The sequence below is a fragment of the Orbicella faveolata genome, unplaced genomic scaffold (assembly GCF_042242905.1).
Source record: "Orbicella faveolata isolate gen_17 unplaced genomic scaffold, um_ofav_v1 contig_1, whole genome shotgun sequence".
Lineage (NCBI taxonomy): Eukaryota > Metazoa > Cnidaria > Anthozoa > Scleractinia > Merulinidae > Orbicella > Orbicella faveolata.
The window spans coordinates 16,666,444-16,687,373 of NW_028301536.1; the positions used below are offsets into that span (position 1 = coordinate 16,666,444).

At 39.8% G+C, this 20,930-nt stretch overlaps 2 protein-coding genes and 1 long non-coding RNA gene across 6 annotated transcripts in view; 2 read left to right on the forward strand and 1 right to left on the reverse strand.

Annotated features, from left to right (window-relative positions):
* The first annotated feature begins 310 nt into the window (after positions 1-310).
* LOC110045745 (prolactin-releasing peptide receptor-like) lies at positions 311-17,647 on the forward strand. 3 transcript variants are annotated; one of them, XM_089292443.1, is made up of 4 exons: positions 311-492; positions 11,213-11,327; positions 13,326-13,396; positions 14,845-17,647. In XM_089292443.1, the coding sequence occupies exons 3-4, from the start codon at positions 13,348-13,350 to the stop codon at positions 16,041-16,043; spliced, it is 1,248 nt and encodes a 415-aa protein (XP_089148569.1). In that variant the 5' UTR covers positions 311-492; positions 11,213-11,327; positions 13,326-13,347; the 3' UTR covers positions 16,044-17,647. The 3 variants fall into 3 exon arrangements, with proteins under 3 accessions (XP_089148569.1, XP_020607031.2, XP_020607030.2); XM_020751371.2 differs by lacking the exon at positions 311-492 and adding an exon at positions 9,812-11,100; XM_020751372.2 differs by lacking the exon at positions 11,213-11,327.
* On the reverse strand, positions 911-5,431 carry LOC149118246 (uncharacterized). The gene is made up of 2 exons (XR_016208093.1): positions 3,104-5,431; positions 911-2,759 (listed from the first exon to the last, which is right to left on the reverse strand). It is a non-coding gene; the product is annotated as an uncharacterized LOC149118246 (long non-coding RNA).
* A 2,238-nt stretch (positions 17,648-19,885) lies between the features above and the next one.
* Positions 19,886-20,930, forward strand: part of LOC110045777 (RRP12-like protein) — a 66,528-nt gene continuing 65,483 nt past the window's right edge. For both annotated transcript variants that reach the window (XM_089292478.1, XM_089292472.1), the window contains exon 1: positions 19,886-20,351. In XM_089292478.1, the coding sequence (XP_089148604.1) occupies positions 20,016-20,351 (336 nt within the window). In that variant the 5' untranslated portion in view covers positions 19,886-20,015. The remainder of the gene's footprint in view (positions 20,352-20,930) is intronic.

The window sequence follows — 20,930 nt, forward strand, 5'->3', positions numbered from 1 at the left end:
AATATGGAGAAAAAAAACGGCTCAACGGGTGTCGCATTTGTCGCTGAAAAAAGGCACTGTTATGTTTCTCTTTGTTGATTACGCATTTTTAAAATAAGTTCCTGCAAGGTTTGACAAAGGGACATATTCTCTACATGCTAGTTACTCACAAAATGTCCTCCTTCGCGCAAAGTCACGGTGAAATCATTAAATATTTTGATTTTCGCTTTCTTGACAAAAGCAATCACTTTTTGTGCGATAGAAATCAGGCATGCAATTAGTAAGACGTGCGGCAATGAGTTTTAATGTATTCAGTCGAACTTGAAGTGCCAATATGTGAGTGACAGAAAAGCTAGCTATAGACACATAAAAGCATTGAGTCCCAACATCAAACGCTTTGTTTCCGAAAGGAAATTTTAGGTCGCTCATCGGAGCTATGTACAGCTTGCACCCTGAGAAGAAACTCAAGTTTCGTGACAACGGTATTGGAGTCTCGAATGCTTGAGGAAACCGGTGAGTACACTAGTTTTGAGCGAAAAGAAAACCATACTCATGTATTGTTATCGCAACTCGAAATCATTTAAATTAAGTGCATCCTTGAATTTATCTTAGTTCTTTACCACAATATACAGTGATGTGGACAGAATCATAACCTCATCCTCGTTGTGAAGGTACATCCGACACCCTCTTCTTTTGACTTAGCGTCTAGTAATTAAGTTCTATGGTTTGAATACGTGTTCCTCATGATTTTACGTAAATTTCATGCGGTTTGCCTCAACCATCTATCCTTGAAATGATGTTGTCTATTTTGCGCAACTATCGATGCCATAATGAAACTATCGGGAAATGAAGTAAGCCAGTTCTCTGAGGCGGCTGAATTGCATATTAAAAAGAAAAACAATTGCAATAATTATAACTTGCATGGGCGCTATTACAATATGCAACTCAAGGTGTAATTTTCCGGGTATGTTACATTTTATGTAAGACACATGAAACGTTCTGGAGATATTAGCGATACGCCTCTAATAGACAGTAAGCAAAGAGCGAAGCTTAGCTGAGATTATGTCTCAGATCAGAGTGGGAGGCTGTTCCCGCAAGAGTTCCACAGGGGACCACACTGGACCCCTGGCTGTTCGCTATTATGACAAACGACCTTTCCGTAGCAGACACAACTCTATGGAAATACGTAGAAGATACCACTCTCGCCGAGCCAGTATCCAAGAACGAGATCAGTTCCATGCAGTCATTCATAGATGAGCTTGTTCGGCAGTCTGAAGCTGACGGATTTCAGCTGAATGAGTCAAAGTGTAAAGAGCTGAGAATTTCCTTTTCTAGTTCACGTAGCACTGTAGGCCCCGATGATGAGCAAATCGAATTCGAAGTTATCTCTTTCGCAAAGTTATTGGGAGTTATAGTTTCAGATAACCTCAAGTGGAACGCGCATGTTGAATCTATTTGCAAAAAGTCCGCAACGCGCCTGTAGGTCCCACCGAATAATACGCTACTGTTTCAGACCGCCGACCGGTTAGCTCAGTTGGTAGAACGTCGGACTACCGTGCGGGAGGTCTCGGGTTCGAGCCCCAGACCGGACCAACACTCAGGGTCTTAAAATAACTCAGGAGAATATGCTGCCTTCGCAATGACATCTGCAAATGGTTAGATATTCTAGTCTTCTCGGATAAGGACGATAAACCGTAGGCCCCGTCTCCTGCATCTTCACTGTTATGGTCAGCAGGGGACGTTAAAGCACCCACACACTAATCGTAAAGAGCAGGTCACGAAGTTCCCGGTGTTGTGGTCTGGTCTCTGCCCATTGTGCTGTTGAAATGCTCGGAGACATTAGCTGTTAAAGCTACTCTACAATCCGAGGGTAAATAAAGTATACTACTACACTACTACTACTACTACTACGACGACGACGACGACGACGACTACTACTACTGCGACTACGACGACTACTACTACTACTACTACGACTACGACGACTATGTCATTCGAGTGTTATTACATTTTGCGTTATTACATTATGGATTAGAAAAGTTATTACATTTTGCGTTACAAAGTTGTTACATTTTGCGTTGATACTTTATTACGTTTTGCGTCGATGTTATTACATTTTGCGGTAGTATTACATTTTGTGTCAGTATTACATTTTGCGGCGATTATTACATTTTTGCGGCGTAACAGCGTTTCTATAGGGCTGTCGTCGAGATGGAGACATGTGCAGTAATAATTATGGCAATAAAGAAAATATAAGGCTAAATGAAGAACTTGAAGAAAAATACCTGTCATTGTAACACCTTCTTCGATTGGACAAAACATATAACATAACTCCATGAACGTCCAAGGCGAAACACGCATGATTCGATTGGGCGGCGATAGCTCATTTAAGCTTTCAACTGGCGTTGAGTGAAATTCAGATTTTGAATCCCTCTTGGTGTAGAATACACATTAGACATCACAAAAGTTCACCGCCCCGGCCACAAACCTATTGTTTTCATTGTTTTCCTCGTTCTTTTGTTCTCTATTGTTTTACCTCGGCTGTGTCTTTTACACCTAGTAAGAGCCCAGATTTTCAATTAAAGCTTAAACAACACATGCTGGCTGGCCTCCCGAGAAACTGCGAGATTTGTTTGTCCAAGAACCACGGTGGTTCCGGAGACGAATTTGGAGAACATTACAGGGCTTCGGGAACCAAAAGCGAGGCTGTGTCCTGAGGGAGGTGGAATTCCGTCTGTGTTTCTGTTGCCATCCCATGCAATCGTGTGTTCCCGCGGTAACTACGAAAAAAATGGTCAGACTAAATGAGGTTAAAATGATCGATAAAGCTATCAATTAAATGCGAGAATCGAGAACAACCTGGAGAGGAGATTTCACTCACGTTTGCGTATCGAGCCGGTTTTTCTCTTTTCCCTTTCTTACTTTTTAAATTCTTAATCCTGACTGCAGTAAATGCACTCGGTTTATCGCTTCTTGTTATTCGTAAGAGAATAACTTAGTGTGGGATCCTAAAAAATGTTTAATACTTATTAATTGCGGCCGAAATATCCGGACTCGTTAAAGATGCCCGTCACAAGACAAACTTCGGAACCCCCTATTCGTTGTATCTGGAACTTTCACCCACCTTGCAAGAAATTGTGATGAAACTGGAGACTTGTTGTGCGCCCAAACGGCGAAGCGAAGAAGTGGCCAAACTAGACGGTCCGAATTTATCACGAATTCGAATTCTGCACGAAACTTAATCCTCACTAGCGTTAGTAAAATGGCCCTATAACCCATAGTCAGAACAAGGACACAGGTATAGCGGAAGCGCAGTTTCTCAGTCGTCTTCACTTTAATTTCTGTACCTGTCATTTCACGAGCTGTACCTTTCAGGTTTCAAAATGAAACTGTTACTGTATATTTGATTCTTATGATATTCTTGAAATGGCAGGTTCTTCCGTCATGGTGAACATTTCGGAGTTTCAGTCACACCAAACTTTCACTTTAACAACTTAAAGCAAATCCATTTGTTATTGCTTTTGAGCTCATAGGGAAGCGCTCACGACAAGCAGTTGTTAATGTCGGTGAAATCATGAGGAGTGTTATGAGAGGGGTCGGGGAGGGGGCTGTGGAGCAATCCACTAATAACTGAATTATTCCTTTTGACTTCTTCTGGAGCAATGAACCTCCAAAAGGCTGCGACAGCGGATTCTGTTTATTTTCCTTTTCGTGGTGTTTCAGCTGATGTGTGCTAGTTTCAGTTCTTCCTCGCTTGACCTTCCCCATGTTTTAACAGGCCTTCCCACCTTTCTTTTATCCCGCAGATTCCATTTTCATGCCTGCTTGGTAAATTAAGGGCTGTTTTTCGCAGTTTGTGACCTTTCCAAGTTCGTAATTCCTTCTTGTTCCAGAGTCAGGCTTTGTTACTCGTCTTATCTGGCCAGTGAATCCTGAGGATCTTTCTGATAAATTTGTTGACAAAGTCGGCTCTGTATCGTATTTGACTTGTATCACTTTCCAGGTCTTTGAGCTCTACAGGAGAGTAGCCTTTGCATTAGAAGTGAAGATGCGCAGCTTGATTTTCGTGGACAACAACGAGGCATTCCAGATTGGTCTCAGGGTGTCAAATACCACTGAGTGGTTCATACCTCCAGTTACTTTCAATTGATGATATTGCCCAGATGAGTGAAGCTTTGAACATATTCCATTTCCTCGCGTTCAACTTGATTTTATCCTGCGGTTTTCTCAGTTAGTTGCATCTCTTTGGTTTTCTTTCAGTTTTGCTTACCCTGCCAAATTGTAAGGTTTTGGCTTGAGAAAAAGGCATATACCATCCGCGTAATCTAGGTCAAGAGCTTGAGTTGTAAGTGTAAGTCCAGTGTAAATACCTGTGATTAACCTAGTTCAAGGTCAGCAGTTTAACTTATTGTAAGATAGTCATATATTTCTCTTTTCAGTGTGCCTGACGGGTTCGGAAAACGATTTTTATTCACGTGGAACGACTTCAAATGATTGAAACACATCGCATGCAAAACGAGTCAATTCGAGTGAATCCTAGTTCCGTTGTTAGCACGCCTTGAACTTTAATTTCCCATAGAGCTAAGAACACTTGGCGAAAAATCTCGAGAGATTTTGGCAACAAACACAGCTTTAAATTTTAGCGGGCCTTACAGCGGAATCAAGGCCAGGCCGCTAAACTGACCAATCACAGCGCGCGTATGGTTAGTAACTAAGAGTCACAATACACCATTTTACGTTGAAAGGTAAAGCTCGATATGCAGTGGAGCCAGAGAAGAGGATCGCAGTATTTTGCTTTAATTTTTTTCAAATTTTTTTTTTACTACGGCTCAAAATAGACCTTGGGTATAGACTAGCTATATTAGTATCTTCACGCTTCCCTTTTCTCCCTTCCTGCCTGCTCTATCGATCGAACAAGGTCAAGTAAGTATTCTGTATCACAATATGTCAGTTAATGATGATAGTGACGTCTAATGATCTAATGCCGGTAAAACAAACTGTTCCTGTTTGGTGGATTCAACTCAATGCCATCATCTCATCTCGAGATGCCACACGACACACACCTCTTTAATGATGTTCGTTTCCATGCCTTGCTCATAATGCCACTGTTTACTGGGCAGATCGCCACTTCACGTAATGAATTTGCGTCGCGTTTCAGCTAACCGAAAGACAGGAAATTCAGAGAAGCCCCAAAACTGGCTTCGTTATATGATATGCTGCTGGGCCACTGAGCCACAAAATATTACTTTTACAAGTGTATTTTTCGAGCTATTTTGCATAGAGGTTCTCGTTTTGAACTAATTTTCAGCGAAAGGATACACTATTCCAGGCTTCTGTCGGCAAAGTGGTAACCTATCTCAGACTGTTCTGAAGAGAATGTATAGTTTTCTGAACCTCGTTTACATCATTTGTGAGGACTAGCTACACTTTTGGGTGGATGTTGACCAGTTAATTAAACAGATAACAACTATTTCGCACATGTAAAGGACGCCAAGCGACTTTCACCGTGCAAAGGTCAAAACTAGTGGCTTTGGTTGATTACGAAGTGGTGACAAAACAAGTCATTACTTTAGCATACTATGTCAGTTACGTTTTAGTTAGGAATGGCGGCATTTGGTCGGCCCTTTAAGCATGGCATTGATGTTATTCCATGAGCACGGATCGAGTTTAAGTGCCAGGTAATAACAGAGCCACTTCAACAAGATCAAGCATCGAGAAACAAAAGTTGTTCTTTTTTCGTGCGAAATAATTTTCGAGGGTTGATCACTGCCCAAGTAAGACTTGGCCTTGACTTGGCACAGTGCTCGTGGAATCCCACCTGTTTCAGTTCATTCCACGAAGTCGGTCAGTTTACTAATCCTCTTAGTCTTAAAATTCTCTACGGATCAGGCTCTCTATAACAGGGTTATTCCAATAAGATCAAAATTTGCAATAGCACTTACCGCCATAATCGAATCAACAAGGTTATTGGAGCTTTGTTCGTGAGGTGACTGCGGTGTAGCAAGTTTTTGTTAGTACGTACATTCCGTATTATTACTTGTGTCAAGGATAGCTGCATTGAAAATACTCCGAATTGCCGAAATTCGCGGTAAAGTTTGCCAATCCTATTTATGAAAAAAAACAAAAAAAACAGCAGGTTATCAACAAATGGCAAGTTCTGCTCATTTGTTGCAACGCCATTTTGTGTTATCATTTCATAGTCTTTTTACGTACTTATATGTATTTGTTTTGGTGAGCATCCACCACGTGAAACAGCAATGTATAACCAGGGCGATATAGCGAATTACCAAACCATAAGAACCTTTGGCTATGAAATGTGCTAACTAGTTAGTGAAAATGAGGTATCGACAGTTTTAAAGGAAATCGTACACATCCCACAACCGCATGATACCCGGTCGACCCAAGATGGGCATGAAGTGTTTGGCAAAAGATGAATTCTTATTGTTGTAGATTACATATCGGCTTGGTTAAAGCTTCCGTATATCAAAAACTGTTTAGTGGTGGTCAAAACACTTAAATAGAGCCGATTAATATCTGTACTGTAAAATTAGTATTATTGCACTATTTATTTGGATCGCGTGCTTGCAAACATTTTTCAGCCGAAAGTGAGGCGATATATCTAAACGTCTGGCGAACTCTGACACTTCATTCCCTAAAGTAATTAAACTATCATGGCCAAAAGAATACCGATTAAAAAAAGTCTTTAAATCTTGTTTTAACGTTTTTTCCTTAAGCAAGGGCAATTCAATTTTACGGAGAGCATTATAGAGATTCCTTCTTAATTTGGTAAATATTTGGCATTATAAGAATGTGCCTCTTTTTTGAACTTCTGGAATACTCCAGTGGCTAAATACAAATTTGCCTATAGCTCTCAAAAATATTTTCTTAAAGCCCTTTGCCTCAACAAATGAATCTAGTTTAAAATTATTTGATACAGCAATATCATAAGTATATAAAAGTGGACTCTGGCTACATACTGCCCAGTGCGGGAACCCCTTTTGAAAAAGACAATGGTACTCGTCTTAACCTTTCAGGTTTAATCTCGTGAGAAGACTGATAAGATGAAAGTAAAATTTTTTGATTAGTATCGTTAGAGTTGTATAGTCAAAATCTTTATCAGAAATTGCTTGTGGCAGTAGATTTATTGTTTTAGAATTGCTACCTCCTGGGGTGAAAGTAATTTTGAGCCACGCCCACAAAACGAGGTTTGGTAACTTTTGGGAGTTCTTGTTAAATAAACCGACGCACGTTCCCATCAATTTCTCATCGACGATCCCCCCTCCTTAGGCAGAGTATCAAGGGGCTCATTATAAGGTGTTTGTAAGACAAACCGCTTCACATGTTGCGCTATGTTTCGAATGAATACTGCGTAAATCTGATCAAGCAAACAAAAACAGTTCCGAAAACGCGACAATTGCGATTGAATTGGGACCATGCTCAGTCTCAATCAAAATGAAAGGAAAAAATATTCAGAAAGCAAAGAAAATTATCTCCAATTACTGGATGAGTCTCCGTTGTGAGAAAATGAGATAAGTGTTATCTTACAGAAGTTGAAGGTTAATGCTGATAGCACTTGGCGAAACCTTGATTATTCCGGATCTGGACTTCACAAAAACCGAATCCGATCATTAATAATTAATGATTATACAATGTTTCAAAGATAATATCAACTGTGTGCTGAGCACAATCGATAGTTCGCCTAGTGAAAGTTTACGAAGTGCCCGGGCTCCGCTCGGAAAGTCTCGGAAATCATGCATCGGTGCCCGGAAACGTGACGAATAATTTACGGTAGCGTGTCATAATGAGCAATTTACTCGCAGAATATTCATTTGCTGTCGCCTCCGCTGGTTTTCATAAAATAAAATGATGCAAGCCTGAGGGACCGCAAACGAAAATGCTGCTAGCTAGGTAGGATCTGTAAAAGATCTGATCAGCCAAAATAAAAAACATAACAATTAAGCAAGGACAACGACAAGATAGGTCAAAACTGAAACCTTAGAATTGCCATCGTGGACCGCTGTCTTCAAACCGGAGGAATTTGAAGACGCCGGCTTTTCGTTTTCGAGTGGACGGAGAACTTTTTGAACACGGAGCTTTTGGAAAACTATGACTTCCGATAATCATGTGATTTCCCTGACCGAGTTTTCCTGGAAAACAAATCCAAAATGACCGGTGATTGTTGCGTTTTTTAAATTCCTCCGGCGAATTGTGGACGGAAAATGTTTGATCCGTTTTCAGAGTAAAATCTCTGTTTTCAAATTCTTCCGGCGTAGTGTGGACGGTGTCTGAGCTAAAACTTTGGATCACCTGTCTTCCTTTGCAGCTTATCATAAAATTAACGCTAAAACAGTAAGGCTGTGGCATGATAACACATTAAAAGAAAGACAGACTGCATGTGTCATGTCAGTTAACCGCATTTCTTCTTCATATTCTTCATTTAGTCATCCGGGCAGCTTTATTACAGAAAAGAGATTTTAACTTTATATGCTAGATTAACAAGATAATCAGCATACATTAGCCTTATATAGACATACTTTTTGAATAGAAAGCTATTTGATCCAGCTGAAGATGATTCTAAGGACGCTTTTCTTCAGTTTTTTTTTTCTGCCGGAGTAGAGAGACAAGCTGACTTTTACTTACGTCCAAAATCATTGAGGTCGCATGCCGGTTTTTCCTCTGTTACTTCTGTGTCCAGAGTTTCGCAGTGACGGCTTTATATCAACAGCTGATCATCAAGCTTTCATTAATTATAGATGGTTTTCGATAACATATCATATAATAAACAAAATAAATAACTTGCCAAAGTTGGGTCACATATCATAATTTTACAGTTAAACTTCGCAAATTACTTTTAAGATTTTCCCTGAAAGCAAAAGGGTGAGGCAGTGAATGTTACTACTTTAAAATGTACAAGTGAAGTACGGTAAACGATATCTCAGCGCCTGTGAATAGAGAGCTTTGTAAAAGCAGAGCAGATCAATTTTAAAAGCTGTAACTGAGCCATGAAACCAGTATATTTGTTGATATCGCCTATTATAGACTTGTCGCGAAGTTTGACTGGAATCTTAAGTACTACGAAAGTGCCCACACTTTGTTGTCGATGATAGTCAAATTTTAATTTGTAATAAAATCTTTGATAGGGAGGTTCTTCCCTTCAACCGTGCGAATCCGGCTGATCCTTTTTTAATAACAAGTTGAGTACGCGTACGCACACTTATAACAGCTAAAATCTTGACAGATAAACAGCCACTTAAGTTTTTCTCACCCCAAGAAATATTTCATTTATACAGAATTTATACATGCATTACACGTTTGAGACGTCAGACTATTTATTAGAGCAATCCCTCAATTCGGGAAAAAAAAAAACGCTGAAATGACACTCACTGTAAAAAATTAAAGAAACAAAAATTAAAAAGGATAAAAAAAGTAAAATTTCACTGGCCTTTCAAATGTCCTTAACGCCTATTCAGATGTAGTGCTGCATGTTCCAATAGTTCAGAAAACCCGCTCAAGAATATTGATAAGCAAACATTCAGATTTGATTTACAGTTTAATGATGCGGCAATTTTGCTTATTACCTGCAATTTTAAAAAGTTTTACGGAAATACGCGAACCAAATTAGCACCTCCCCGTCTCGTTCTGAAGTAAGCATGGGCCATTAAAGAGGGTTTCGACTAACGAATCGTTAACGAACAAATTCTCTGCTCACAATTCAGAAGATATTATTTCCCAGCTTGAGGCTAAAATAGAGGAAGCAACGAATCTAAACTGCTTTAATGAAGGAAAATATAATTGCGTCGGCCCCTTTTAACCTGTAAAACATATGCCACGCCTATATGATATATATCTTTTACGGGAGGCGCAATAAAATCACAGCAGAGATCTTTCAAGTTTATATTTTCTCAGTTAAAATCTCATTATTCTCATAAAAACTGGAAAAAACGCGAGTAACACTATGAAGCCAAGGAACATAATATCAATAAAGACAAGTTTATTTCTGTTTCAAATAAAAATAGCCGAAGGAAGAACCCTTCTACTAATTGGAGACACAAAAAATAAAACGTAAGAGGTACTATTTGCATGACTAAAACAAAATACATTCTAAATGTTATTTAAATTCTTTTCACGTATAGAGCCACCTTCATGAGATGGATCCATATATTGCGTTTGGTGAGAACTTGCTAGCCCTGAGCCAAGCCACCTATTTCCTTGAACAATTTTGTCAGAGGTGAAACACATACGGTGAAATTTCATCTCGGGCCGTTTAATGTGATATTCACGTCAGTGTAGAAGGTGGTTCGACGACCTTTCAACACTGTTGATGAAGCCTACTACGTCGCCATATGATTTGCATTAGATCTCTCGAGCTGTCTAACTTTCTTATGATGTTGTTTCTTGTGATGCGCAAGGTTGGTATAGATTGTGGGTCTGTGGATGAAGCCCTATAATGTTACCATTCAGATGAAAGCCATTGAGTAGTGCTCTCATTCTGTTCTGTTTCTTGTGCTGTAAAAGTTGGTTCCATAGTAAATGATGTAGCTTGTAAGTCTGCAGAGGAAACCTTGATGTGTGACCATTCAAATGAAAGTTATTGTATAGCTCTTAAATGTGGTAACGATTTGTTACGCCTTACAAAAAAAAAAAAAAAAAAAAAGCAGACTTGATCTTTGGATCAAATCGCAGTGTGTTACGTTACCGTTTCGTTTTCCTTTTTTTGACGATAACAAAATGAAAGTCAGTATTTTTTTTTATTAGCTTTGGCATTTGTCAATAAGGTATAGGCAAAATCACGGTATTAACTCCCGTCACCTGTTTGGTCAGTGACATCTTGTGAGGAGAAAATGATGTATGATCACTTTTGGAAGTCAAGAATAAATTGACCTAAAGGCCAGTCCGAGATAAGATATTAAAGTCCTGATGCTAGAAAAGCCGGATGGATTCGCACGAAATAATACTATTTGTCCTTTATCCTGCTCTTCGAAAGTAATGGGATGATCTTCTCAGCAAGACATAACATTGACGATATTTAAAGCAATTTTACGAATTCGTAGACATTGGCACGTAGTGCAGTGCGAGAGACGCTGAAAAGACCCGCAGGTCAAAATTGCTCTATTTTCTCAGGTAAAGCTGGTATTTCTGGTAAATTAAATCAGTCATTGGCGAGCATTCGCAAAGACTGCGTCTAAACATCTATCGTAAGGGCTACAATAACTAGTGATTTTGTCATTTGTAGACTGGGAATTCAGTTCAACGTACTGCATGGTAAACTTAAGCGACGGGTTGAAGTCGGCAGCCCAAAGCTTCGACTAAACTCCTTTCCTGCCTGGTTAGCAGTGTCACTATCGGAGGTAATGTTGTGTAACACTTCTAAGTAGTTTGATTGTATATTTTTATATTTCAAGCCTTGAAGTACAAGTACATTCTTTGAAAGACTTTAGAAGCTAGGCCTCGAGCTTTGGCGCAATTAGCAGGCGCAAAGTTTCTTGAAGGTTTACACTGAACGGACTAGAAATTTTTTGTGTTTGTATCTGAACTAAAACATTATTAAAGAGTCAGGCAAACGTCTGCGTAAAGGGACCAACAACGTTTTTGGTTTACGAAAACAATGTTTAGCAGGTTTCTTCCACCTTAAACGCGATCATTGTTCATGGTAAGACAGCCATGGAATTGTTCCAACTAAAATTAAAGGTAATGGTTTTGTTGCGAATTGTTGTGTTTGGATAATCAAAACAATATTAAAGAATCAGGCAAACGTTTCTCAGTAACGCAACTTAGAATTAATGAAAATAATGTGGAAGCACGTTCAGTTCCAGCCATAGTCCCGACTGTTGTTCAGCGTAAGACAGCCATGGACCTGTTCCCACAGAAATTAAAGATGATGACTTTGTTGCGGTTTCCGTTTAGCAAAGGTTCAATAGTTTTATCTCAAGAATGTCAATATGAACGCTAACAATGTTTTTAGAAAGGCGTTCTCCAGTCTCTATAAACATAGTTTAAAAATAAGAAACGAAGTGAAATTCTCGATCAGATGATCAAAAGGTTCATCTTGAACTTTTACGAGTCAAGATCCTTCTGGAAATTTTTACGATAACCTAAAATCAAGATAAAATTAAGTTATTTTAATTTTAAGCTGACAAAACGTCTCGAAACAAAAATTCAAGACGAGCCACACCTTGTGATTTTCTCAGGTCACGATCAGATTAACTCTCGTTAATACGTCGGCAGGTCTTGGTAAAGACTTCAATTAACGCGAAATTTTATTCATTTTATAGATAAGCGTTTATCTACAAGAAAAATGTTGACACGAAAACAAAGTCTCTTTTCCTCTTAGGCTATTGCTCCCTTATAGAGTAATTGATGGCAATCATTCTGGAATAGTGCCATTGGACTTGCGAAAAACTATAAAGCGGTTTTCTATGTAGTCATTTATTTTGGTTTTTGTTTTTATTACCGTTTGAGATTGGCTGAGTAGTCTAATTGGCAAGTAATTGGTTTGGTCTTTTACGACACTTAATTGAAATGCACTCTGTTATACCTATTAAATTTTCGATCTAATTGAGTACCTCGAAAATGCGAGCTTCGCGCACCTAGAGTAGGTCTGTGGCATGTTTTCTGTACCCAACAGAAACTTCACAAGCATAAATACAGTCTGACAGCCTTGTATATACTATTTTCGGAGCAACTACACAACTCTGGGTGACCTTTGAAGGTGCATATATTTAGTGGCTCGTTTGGCTCGGTAGTGGATAAAAAACAACGAGGGATAATCTATATATGCTTTACGTCTTAGGTCTGATATATTTATTAGTGGCTCGTTTGGCTCGTTTGGTTCGTTTGGCTCGGCAGTGGATGAAAGAACGAGGAATAATCCATATATATACGTTAAGTCCTAGGTCTATATAGTTAGTGGCTCGTTTGGCTCGGCAGTGGATGATAGAGGAGCAAACGAGCCGGCTCGTTTAGTGGATGATGAAAAGTGGCCCTGTATTCTGTAGTTTAGCCCTAATAGTTCAAACGCTTACCGATGCGAATGGAATGGAGTCCGAGATATACGCACGCATTGCAGACCATATTTATGTTGTGGTCCGACTTGCTTATTTATTTTTTAATTCAATCAGGATTTACCTAACCATTTGTATGACATATCGATGAAACACTGAATTCGTTCAGATTTTATTAGTTGTTATCATATCAACCTTGAGTAAAGGGAGGGGAAAATAATTGGTATGTAGATTAATTTGTGCCTTGAATTGATCTATCGCATGACTGGATGGTTATTTTCTTGTTTAAACAGCACAATCAAGCCTGTTATTTTTCTCTAACTCAACTTAAAACTATTTTTACAGGCGATTTTGACAGGACTTCAACATGACCTTGGAAGGAAATTCTTCTTTCAATCAAACAAACAACTCAGCTTGTAAGTGCATTGAAAGTTAGCAAATTTAGCGTCTAAAAACACTTACCAACAAGTACAAACCAGAACAGAACTACCTTCTATCACAACACTCATTTTACTCCCCGTCCACACTACGCCGGAGAAATTTGAAAACGGAGGTTTCACTCTGAAAAAGGCATCAAATGTTTCCCGTCCACATTACGCCGGAGGAATTATGAAGAGCAACCATCACTGCCAGGTTATTTTTGATTTGTGTTTGGAAAAAAACTCCGAGTCAGAGAAATCAAACCATTATCGTGATATTGTCGTTTTCGAAAAGCTCCGTTTTCAAAATGCTTTCTGTCCACACGAAAACGAATCGAAAAGCTGGCTTTTTCAACTTCCTCCGGTTTAATTAAAAAGCGTTTTCGAAAAGCTCCGTTTTCGTGACGGATTTGTGTGGACCGTGGGCCTAACCGTTGAATTTTAGCTGCGTTTTCAAATTCCTCATGCACAGTGTGGACGGGCCTTAAACAAGCAAAACGCACTTAAACGGTCACTCTTTCGGCTTAATTGAATGATAATAAACCTCACTGTTTCTCACTGCAAACAATAACAAAGGCTTTCACTCACAAAAGCTATACTCGCGGAGTTAGTTACTATTGTTATTCAGTTCGTTGGAAACTGCCTGAAGCTTTCGACTGAACGTGTTTGGAAAATATATCTCTGTTTGAATGGCACTTGAGTGGCTGAGAAACACAGAAGTCTATTCAGTGTACCCTATCACTTATACTACAGTTAATATTAAGGACTGAAGTAATGTAAAAGTTGAGCTGTTCTGGCAAATGGCGTAATGCCTACACTGTACAAGATTAGTAGCTCATTGCATCCAATCAATGAAGGATGTTATCGTTTAAATTCTTCTTGCTTTGTTTGGTACTGTGTATTGCACTGATGTTCTTATGAAGATTGGTGACGAGAATAAAGAAATTCCTCACGTTGGAGCGCTTGCATCAAAAGAAGTCAATACGCAAATGAATAAGGGGAATCCTAAAACACAGAATCTCGCGTTTTCAGCTGGAGAAAAACAACAACAATATCTTTATTCCGCTCGACACAATATCAAAAAGATGCAATGAGTATATTTAGTTTTTGAATATGTAGTTTATAAACCCAAATGGGCTAAACATGACTACCACATCATTAAGATTGGGGAAATTTCCACATCTAAATATTACATTTAACCACTCTGCAAGTGTATCATGTGTTGCCTGGGTGTTATTATCTGTTCTGGAACGATCGCAGTTTATCGTGATTATTCCCCTCTTTAGACCACCAACCCCAGCCCCCCTTCCTTGGTTAGATCGCCATGTGCTTACACGGGTCAAGCTTTTTTCAGTGGGCTTTGCTGAGATTTCTACAGGATATCTAAAACACGGATTTCACAGCTTGCAGTCCACTTTCCCTCACACCTCTGTTTGTCTTCTCAGATGCTGCACACCACGGCCGTTTTTCCACCGGATCATGGACGCACGATATCAAGATCACGATAACGTCATTATACACAGTCTCCTTTCTCTTTGGATTTGTGGGAAACGCTCTTGGACTTTATATCATCTGCAGAAAATGTGGCATGAAAGCAGCCACTCACTTGCTCATCGGTAACCTGGCCTGCTCCAACTTACTCATCACTCTCATTGTTATGCCAATGTCGGTTTTTTTCTTGTACAACGAACACCGCTGGCACGCGGGGACCGCGGGAACCGTCACTTGCAAACTCTCCCAGTATTTGTTTCTATTCCCCATTGCGACGTCTATTCTCACCATATTGGTGGTCTCTATAGATCGTTTCTTTGCGGTGTTTCACCCATTAAAAGCCAAGGTGTTTCGAAGACCTAAAATCTTGACAGCGACGATTTGGATTTGCGCAGCAATTCTTATGAGTCCAACGTTGGCAATTTACAAAGTGATATCGTCGCCAGATGGAAAATGGTTTTGCGTATCTTACTTTGGTCAAGAATCGCACAGGGCCGTTATTCTCTCTAAGGTTTATTATAGCCTGATATTTGTCCTGCTCTATTTACTGCCTCTTTTCGCTATCGCTGTTTTGTACGCGCTTATTTGCTACAAACTCTACCATCGAAAAGTCCCTGGCCTATCACGGACTCAGAATTATAGGGAAACGGTCGAGAAATCGAAGCGCAAGGTAGTCAAAGTGTTGATTATGATCGTTGTAGTGTTCGCACTCTGCTGGTTTCCAGCTCACGCTATGCATTATTTCATCACTTTCCAGAGCGAATTTTACGCTCGTATGCCAGCTTATCTATTTCCATTACTCTTGTGGATCTCACATACGAACAGCGCTATAGAGCCGTGCTTGTACATGCTGCTTAGCCAAAACTTTCGAAAAGAGTTCCGTCAGGTGATCAGTCATTGTGGCTCTTACCAGAAGGAACTACGCTTGGGGAATCGTCTCTCAAGACTGACATTCAACTTCTCTAAAAGGAATTGGGACGCGTATCGTAATGGGTCTTTTATCTTCAGGAAAGCTGGCTCTTACAAAGTTGCTTCACCGCATGATATGGAAAGTGAAGAAAAGGACAATGTGCATGGTTTGAACATGCGCAATTGGTCACCGACAGAAGAGTATAACAGAAGTTTGGAAAAATTGGATGATCACGTGCTCTGATGGTCAGGCTATTGTCGACAGTTCTCGTCCTCCAGCTCCAGTCTCTCCTCGCCCTTTATTAAAGGTCTGGTTTCCAGAAATTAGTCACTCACAAACTTGATTACTATCGTAGATGGACCAGTAAAGGCTGCAGCATCTTAAGTTGTAAAATTTATCCCCTTATCAGAGCAAATTTGCACAAGTAGTTAATACCAATGGCGTAAACCATTTTATTGTAACTGGGCTGTGACTCCGAGGATGAAGCAATGTTCTCAAACTCATTCACTGATATTTCATCAAGTTTAAACAAAGGAAATCATGACCGTGAAAGTGTTTGGATATCCGATCTTGATTAGCATAGATTTTTTTGAGATTTTATTACTCCGTTTTCTCCTTAATTAGCTTTAGTTTTGATTGAGAAGATAATTCAGTCAAACACCCAAGACTGTTTGACCACATTTCCAAACAAACCGAAGTCCGTCAAAAATCATGATACCCCGCTGCGCGTCGTATTTTCAACTTTCTTCGCGGTGTTTGGAAATGTGCTCTAAAACGGTCTTTCGTGTTTGATATATTGCATCTAGAATTCGCTTCAATTGAAAGTTTGTCTTCTTGAAAAACGAGCGAGGATTACCTTGCGCGAAAAAAATCAATTTCCATCGCGATGCTTCTGCCAGTCAGGCTTTGTAACAGAAAGTTGTTTGTTTCTAATTATAGATGTAGGTAAGAGACAAAACGTGTTGGGTGATTGTTAAAGTGTAACAGATTGCAGGACAATCCCCTCCTCCCTAAGAAAAAAATACCTCTTTTGTTCTTTGGCCTGACTTCAACAGCACCGACAAAAAAAAAAAAGCAACAACAACAAAAACAAACAAACAACAACAACAACAAAAAAACACAACAAAAACAACAAAAAAAACACCAAACAAAATAAATTTCTAATTTCCTAAATGATACCATGGTAACAAAGGTCACTCTCCATTCTCCTCTCTCTAAATATTGATAAATAAAAGCTGCATCAGCAACAAATTAATCAACTTCTGAGATCATATCACATTGCATGTACATGTTGCGCGGTAGATGCCAGCAATCTTCCGCCACAAACGGTAGTTTACTTCAGCTAAATTTGTCGCGGGATTCAGTCTATTTATCTCTATTCAAGGCGCACGGATGTAGACTGAGCAGTATGTAAGACCCGGGCACTAAAGCCTGGTTTTCACTACGACATAAGCACAAGCACAAACACACGGTAGCGAGGACGCGTACAACACTGCGCATAAGCACAAGCACAAGCCAAGCAAAAATTATTGCTCTTCTTGTGCTTGTTCGTGTTGTTGCTAGTGCCAATTGCAAGTGAGAACGCTCTGCTGTTAGCTGTTAAGTCCGCCATCTTGTTTTAATCGGGCAATTATCCAATTTGCGTATGCTTACATGCTCATGCTTATGCTATGGGCGTACTCACTACCGTTATGCTTATGTTTGTGCTCGAGCTTATGTCGTAGTGAAAACCAGGCTTAAAGTTTGCGAGACTCTAAGTTTTCGATAAAGCTATAAATCATTAAGGAATCAATTAGCAAGGGACATAGCAATCTCGTATATCCTGCAATTAACAACCTCTATTCTTTGCTTCTCGTTTCCATTCTTCTTTCTTGACCACCCTATCGGGAATCAGGCACAACCTACTCCACGTAATTAGCAATATAAAACCACTTCTAAAGTGGCTATATGTCGCAAGAAGTAAGGCCATTTTCTTGAGGTAAAAAACTTCCTTGAAATGGCAAGAAACCTTGCAGTAAAGGGTTAGTAATTAATTAGGGAATAAAAAATAATCCAGACTGAAGTCAAAATCTGTTGACCCAATTAAGCACTTATGAATTGCGGTGTAACGATGAAAAAATCGCCTTAAAGCAAGTGTTTAAAGCAAGTGGCTTGAAATCAAGGGTTTTCAAGGCTTGAGTTGACGAGCTTCGAATTGGAAGGCTCAACAGTACTGTAGCAGCATTATTTTGAAGTACCTGCAGTTCTGACATTATGGTGAGATTGTTCTTGTCCCCCCAAACGAGGTCTCCATAATCAAAGAGTGGTAGGATTAAGGTGTTGTATAGGGTGACCCTGGCTTGACATGGCAGTAGATTTCTAACTCTCCTGATTAGGCCTATCCTTTGATTAATCTTCTTACAAACACATTCGATGTGATCTGCCCAGGACATAGACTGATGAAGTGTTACGCCCAAATACTGGAATGATTCTGTTCTATCGATTATAGTACCCTTTACAAGCAGTGAAGGACTGGAACAGCCTCCCGCGTGAATTAGAAGACTCACGTGTTTTATCTATTTTTAAAGCAAAAGTGAAAACTTTTTTGAATGATTTTAGCTAATTTTAATCTTTAGAATTTTAACTTTTTAACTAATACGAACTCTTTTTACTCTTATTTCATTTTAACTTCTAGTAATTTATTAGGTAACTCTTATTTATGTCATTTTTAGATGATTTTTATTCAGGAGGGATCCACTGAAAACCGCCATTGGCGAGTTGGATTCCCTCACTAAATATTATTATTATTTTATTTATTACTTTATTTTACTGGAACAAGCAAGGTCGAGATTTGGGAAGATTGAGCTGGACTACGAAAACCGGACGAATTCGATCTTGAAATCAGCAGGCGCCATCGGTGACATGTATAGCTTCTTAAACAAGCAATAAAACAATAATAACAACAGCAACAACAAACTAAGCCCAGAAAATGGGCTCGGTTCATATTTATCGCAAAAAGGTAATAGTACAATTCAAATTATTCTTTTGAATGAAATAGAATTTTGGGTTCAGCTCTCCTGGCTACGTATGTTGGCAATTTCTGGGAAATGTACCCTAGCTTTGTATATTGTTGTTACTTTTTGTTAAGACCCGACCACGTGATGCTGACGGACCTAATATTTTCATATATGTGCCTAAGATGTGTCTTTCTCGAGATGTAGAACGACTTTATACTGCATTTTGTTTTTTCTCAGCATTACAAGCATTACAAACTTCCCTTGCGTGGCTTGTTCGCGTTTTCGCCATTTACAGTTTCCCTTCTCGAGGCCTCCTCGACACTCACAATAAACATGCATCTGTGCGTTCAGTAAACAAGACAGGTGGTCAGTGGATCATTTTTCCAAGGTAGAGCGCGGAACGCCGCGCGATATATGCACGGGGTCTACTCGCGAGATGGGAGAAATTTGTTCGTCCTCGTACGTGAATAATGCGCCCCGGGCTTTACTGCAAAAAGCCCGATTTATTTAATCGAATTTCATCCAAGCTCACAAACGTCAGTTTAATTCTGCAAACGTTCGAAGAGTTCACAACCTCGTTTCAGAGGGCTTTTCCCCACTGAGGGCAATAGAAGTAGGCTCAATTACCAGCCGCGGTAGCTGGAGGTTTCGTACCCGCCCAAGCGAATTTGCGCCCACCGAGTTCGCACCTTCATACTAGCTATCAAGTGCTTAAAACTTATCTTTCTCTTACCGAGCAAAAAAGACAAAATTGTGGGCATAATGAAACAAAATCACGCAAGACATGTTTATTTCTCGTTCTTCAATGCATTGAAGGTGAATGAATTACCAATGAGTTCAGGGGTGCAAACTATCGATTGGGTGCGAAACAGGTAGCATTTCTAGCCGCTGTCCGGGAAAGGAGAAGGACGCTCGGGGACCGGAGCCTAGAGAGCGGCGGAAAGCCCCTCAAATAAGCAAAGCGCCTTAAGTAGGCAAAGCACTTCAAGTAGGTTAAGCACCTGAAGTAAGCAAAGCACGCTTGGAGTGGCACAATATATCGGTACAATATATTTCCCCATACACCACGTACTCACCCTATTTACATTTCTAATTACTGCTGTTCATCGGAACAGAATACCGCGGGCTCGATAAGTAAAGCCACGAGGATTTCGCAAATCGACAACATTGTCGAGAAACACACAGAATAATGATGTTTTAAGGAGTTTAATCTCCCATCATGGTACGTTTACGACAAGGTAAAAACAAACGTTGGCGAAAGGGCCAAAGTTGCGAGTCGAATCCGGCAACAAGGACGCACAGAGACGCGGCGAAGAGGGGTGCCATTGTAGGACATGCTACTCGGAACTCTAATTTGACTGTCGATGCTCTGGCTAGGCATGAAGAAAAACACGACGAAGAAGGCGACGTTGAACTTAAAGATGAGGAAGGATTGAGTGTAAAGAGCGGGCAAACGTTTGGCGCTTTCAGTGTGAGTGGTTTAACGGACTGTTCTAATCCTGTGTTTGCTACTGTCAGACGATTCTGGGATTCTCCTTCCTCGCAGCACAAAGAGGTCAGTTCACTCAAGCTTAGGACTTACTTATTCACTGTAACATTTGTAAGCTGGAATTTTGCCTACCGGCAAGCTTTCATGTGTTGGCTTTTTCGGGTTATAATGTGCCGCAAATTTACATGTAGATTAAACACAGACCGTGCATAGCCATCAGATTGATTTGAGCTACAGTGTACAGTTATTGTGTTTCTTTGTGAACATCCTGATCAGTATCAATGATCCAAGATCACTTGGATCATGGTGCTTCAAAGGATCTTACTGGTTCTTTGAATCACCAATCACTGATTAATTCCCAAAGGAATGCACGCTGTATTCACCAGCCTGAAGTCTGTTTGCTTGCATGGATGCAAGCTGGTATCAGTCAATTTAGGGTAAAATAATATCAAACCCGAGATGCTTAGCATAGCCTCAGCATTACAGGTTATGTAAAGTGTAGAAATTGATAGTCGACATCTTTCCTCCTGTCCTGACCTGTCATTTTCACCCTGTCACGTGTTGGAGTTTCACTCTGAAAGGGCAAGCACAAATACATGTATACTGTACATGTACTGAGTCAGGTCCATAGTGTTACATGTAGTA